Source organism: Phaseolus vulgaris, chromosome 10 (assembly GCF_051622355.1).
Source record: "Phaseolus vulgaris cultivar YP4 chromosome 10, ASM5162235v1, whole genome shotgun sequence".
In the NCBI taxonomy this organism is placed as follows: Eukaryota; Viridiplantae; Streptophyta; class Magnoliopsida; order Fabales; family Fabaceae; genus Phaseolus; species Phaseolus vulgaris.
Genome location: NC_143507.1, coordinates 25,871,338 through 25,876,133, shown reverse-complemented (window position 1 = coordinate 25,876,133; position 4,796 = coordinate 25,871,338). Strand labels below are relative to the sequence as shown.

General features: G+C 51.1%; 1 protein-coding gene across 1 annotated transcript; it reads left to right on the top strand.

Moving 5' to 3' along the window:
• Window positions 1–990: 990 nt before the first annotated feature.
• Window positions 991–2,652, top strand: LOC137814983 (uncharacterized). The gene is made up of 3 exons (XM_090296111.1): window positions 991–1,143; window positions 1,321–1,652; window positions 1,860–2,652. The coding sequence occupies exons 1-3, from the start codon at window positions 991–993 to the stop codon at window positions 2,650–2,652; spliced, it is 1,278 nt and encodes a 425-aa protein (XP_090152237.1).
• Window positions 2,653–4,796: the final 2,144 nt, after the last annotated feature.

Sequence of the window (4,796 nt, the reverse complement as noted above, 5' to 3'; positions counted from 1 at the left end):
CCCTAAGTTGGGTTACGGCGCTGTAGGGCCCTCCACGTAGAGTAGCGATCAAGTCAGAAGAAGATGTGGCAGTAAGCATTGAAACATCAAAGTATATCAGTTTCCCTGAAAGATTGCTAAGGTACGTTTTATTCAGTTTACGTTTCAAACGCTTTAAAGCACTTTAAACGCTTTAAATGCTTTGAACCTTTTAAATGCGCTAAACGTTTTTAAACGCCTTAAATGTGCTTTAAGACGCTTTAAATGCGCTTTAAGACGCTTTAAATGCACTTTAAGACGCTTTGAATGCTTTAGACGTTTAAAATTTAGACGTTTGAGACGGGGATCACAGTTTCCAGTTCACACACACTCTAGTTGCTTGGAAGAGAACCCACTGTACGCACAGGCAATTAGAGAGAAAATCAGTTAATAAGTTATTTGACCACCTTCAGAGCATCCATTCACGGTGTTCCGATACGGAGGTGCGTCACCTTTGATGTTTCTCGCTTTCTGACTTGATCGTCGGAGTGCAAAGGGCCGCGAGGGCGCCCCTTTGTTCACTTCTTTTCAGGTGTCCTAGCTCGCGAGTATAAGCCCCGCACGAAGACGCACCCGGTCAACCGGTGGGAACATTTGGCGCCCACCGTGGGGCCGATCTAAAACATCAGTCCCACAGCAAGTGTTCAGATTCCAGTTGCAGTTTTCGTTTCAGTTTCTTCGAGATTTTACAAGGAGTAGTTGTTCGTTGAGGAATTCGCTGTTTGATCGTGTTCATTCGAGTTCGAGTTCCCAACATTTCCCTTGGGGTTGCACGACAGCTCGAAGAAGTTCCAGATGATGAGGTCCACAAGGCAAGGTTCGACGCGCGCTGAAAGTGAACAGATGACCATGCAGCAGCTCATGGGTATGATGCAGGGATTGCAAGAAGCAATGGCAGCGTCAAAGGCTGAACAAGAGCGCATGTAGGAGGATCTCGCGACGTCTCAGGCGAGAAATGAGGAGCTCTGTCGCATGAATGAGGAGTTGCGCCGCGGGTGGCGCAACCACACAGGACAACGCGACATAGATGAGCCAGAGCATTTCACTCCACCAAGGGAGTTCTCTACGCCGTTCTCGCAGCCGAATCTGGAGACGGTGATCCCCAACACATTCACTGGGCCCAAGGTGACGTTCACTGGGATGGAGGACCCTGAGGCGCATCTCACTGCATTCCACACACAGATGATGCTGGTAGGAGGCTCCGACGCCGTAAGGTGCAAGCTCTTCATGAGCACCTTGACTGGGATGGCCATGGACTGGTCCATAAGCCTCCCAGAGGGTCATATCACGTCTTTCGCACAGCTTTCGCAGTTATTCAGAGAGCAGTATCTAGCCAACAGGGCTCCACCACCAGTTTCATACGACCTATTCGACGTGAAGCAGTATCAAGGCAAGACCTTGAAGGAAGACATAAATCATTACGGGGCACAAGTGGTGAAGGTTGGCACCACAAAAGAGCCCATGATCGTATACGCATTCAGAAAGGGGGTGTGCCCTGGGCCTTTCTGCGAGTCAATCATCCGCAACCGCCCCAAAACTTTTGCTGAGATAAGGCGTCGTGCAGTGGAACACATCGCCTCTGAGGGTGAAGTGTACGACAAACGCACAAGTGTTGCGCCCACGCGCACAAGAATGTAGGCACGTGCGCAACCCGCCAGGATCAACGAGGCCACGACGGGAAGGAAAAACCAGGAGAGGAGACGCCCCTACGAGGCAAGGAGGCCCTAGCGCAGGGGTCGAGCAGAGGGAAATAGGCCAACGAGGGAAGGAAATAGACCGCTGAGGCACAATTTTGTGGTGGAACTAAAAGACCTCATTGTTGTGCCCAACATAGCTGACAGGTTGAGGCCACCGGTGAAGTCTAACAAGGTGCAGGGACCTCACAAAGAGTCGTGGTGCGAGTTCCACGAGGCGTTCGAGCACCATATCAACAACTTCTTGGCGCTGCGCTATCAGTTGGATGAGCTTGTGAAGAATGGTTTTCTGAAGGATTATCTTGCTGGGTCTGCTACGACCACAGCCCTGACAGTACCAGAGGAGGATCAGGCGCATGAAATGCCGATCCATGGAGAGGTGCACACCATTTCTGGTGGCTTTTCTGGAGGAGGGCCCACTGCCTCTCAGCATAAGAGGTATGTGATGTCAGTGAATTCAGTTGCTGAGGGGGGTTCGGATGATCCATGGGAGTCAGACCTTGTGTTTACAAGGGCTGACCTACGAGATGTTATCCCACATGACAATGACCCCGTGGTCATTTCGATTGTTACAGCTGGGAGAAAGGTGCATAGGGTTCTCGTCGACCGGGGCAGTTCTGCAGATGTCATGTATTGGTCGACATTCAATAAGTTGCAACTGTCCCCTGACTTGCTGAGGCCCTACACTGGATGCTTGTATGGGTTCACAGGGGACCAAGCTGAGGTGCGTGGCTACCTGGAGCTGAGGACGACGTTTACTGATGGAATGGCGTCGCGTACCGAAAGCATCCGGTATCTAGTTGTGAATGCCGATTCAACCTATAACATTTTGTTGGGAAGGCCAGCGTTGAATAGGCTAAGAACAGTGGCCTCCACGCGCGACATGAAGATGAAGCTGCCAGATCTTAGTGGCAAGGTAATTGTGATCAAATCTGATTAGGAGGAGGCCCGGAAATGCTATCAAAATAGCTTGAAGACAAAGAGAGGCGTGTTCATGGTTCTTGAGCGATCGCCCGTTTCGGATACGCCAATGGAGGTAGAGCCCTTGGAAGAGGCGACGCCTGTGGAGTCGACGCCTGCTGAGGTCTCACACGCGGAGGCGACGCCGAAAGAAGATGCCCCTTTAGAAGAAGCACATGGAGAGGCCTCGCCCATGGAAGAAGCGTCAGAGGAGGCGACGCCCGAAGCATCCGATAGGGCGACGCCTATAGAAGAAGACCGCAAAAATGAGTCTCGTGCAGAGAGCGTGCGAGTAGGCGACCCCAACCAGTAGACAATGTGGTGGAAAGGCAGATAGATGGTAAGGTGTTCAAATTGGGACGTTTGTTGAGCCAGGAAGAACAAGATGAAGTGGCAGTAGTGATCTCACGCCACTTAGATGCATTCGCGTGGACCGCTACAGACATGCCAAGCATCGACCCAGATTTTTTGTGCCACCACCTAACCATGGACGCCAAGGTTCGCCCTGTATGACAAAGAAGGAGGAAATTCAACGAAGAGAGGTGCCTCGTCGTGAAGGAAGAAACGTAGAAATTTCTAAGTGCGGGACACATCAGGGAGATACAATACCCTGAGTGACTGGCCAACGTCGTTTTAGTGAAGAAGGCGAATGGGAAGTGGAGGATGTACGTCGACTTCACAGATTTGAACAAGGCGTGCCTCAAGGATTCGTACCCACTGCCCAGCATCGACGCGTTGGTGGACAGCGCCTCGAGCTGCAAGATGCTGAGTTTCTTGGATGCCTTCTCAGGTTACAATCAGATCAAGATGCATCCAAGGGATGAGAGTAAAACGGCGTTCATGACGGAGACGTGCAGTTACTGTTATAAGGTGATGCCATTTGGGCTGAAGAATGCAGGCGCAACCTAGCAGAGGCTAATGGACAAGGTCCTTGCATCCATGGTGGGAAGAAACGTGCAGGCCTACGTAGATGACATGGTGGTGACTTCGCATGAGAGAGGGCAGCACGCAGTGGATCTGAAAGAGCTATTTGCTACCATATCAAAGTACCGCCTTAAGTTAAACCCGGAAAAATGCGTTTTTGGCGTCAAGGCAGGGAAATTCTTAGGCTTTATGCTTACAGAGAGGTGGATAGAGGCAAACCATAATAAGTGTGCAGCTATTATTGCCATGAGGAGCCCAACTTCAGTGAAAGAAGTGCAGCAGTTGACTGGGCGGATGGCAGCTTTGTCAAGGTTCGTATCTGCGGGAGGTGAGAAGGGCCACCCCTACTTTTAGTGCCTCAAGAGGAATAGCCACTTTGTGTGGACAGATGAGTGCGAAGCAGCATTCCTCAAATTAAAGGAATACTTGGCGGCGCCACCTGTGCTTTGCAAGCCACGGGCAGGCGTCCCCCTTCGATTGTACTTTGCAGTAACTGAGTGGGCCATCAGCTCTGTGCTAGCCCAAGAGGAAGACCAGGTGCAGAGGCTCATCTACTTCGTAAACAAGGCCTTGCAAGGCCCCGAGACAAGATACCAGTCGTTGGAAAAGGCGGCGCTGGCGGTAGTATTCTCAGCTAGAAGGCTCCGTCACTACTTTCATAGTTTTACAGTGGTGGTGATGACGAACCTCCATATTCAGAAAGTGCTTTAGAAGCCAGATGTAGCTGGAAGGATGGTTCGCTGGGCGCTGGAGCTGTCAGAGTTTGATATCCAGTACGAACCCAGGGGATCCATCAAGGGGTAGGTCTACGCAGATTTTGTCGTAGAGCTCTCACCAGGAAATGCCCCCAAGAAGCGGAGTTAAGATCACAGTGGATGCTATCAGTGGATGGATCCTCCAACCAATAGGGAAGTGGTGTTGGAATAATCTTGGAGGGGCCTAATGGGGTGTTGATCGAGCAAGCCTTACGTTTCGCTTACAAGGCAAGCAATAACCAAGCTGAGTACGAGACGCTGATTGCTGGAATGCTCTTGGGAAAGGAAATGGGCGCTCAAAGTCTCTTGGGAAGAGTGATTCACAGTTGGTTACAGGCCAAGTAACAGGGGAGTACCAAGCAAAGGATCCACAGATGGCTGCGTACTTGAGGTACGTCGAAGTGTTGAAGGGAGCCTGCGCCGCTTTTGAGTTGGTGCATGTCCC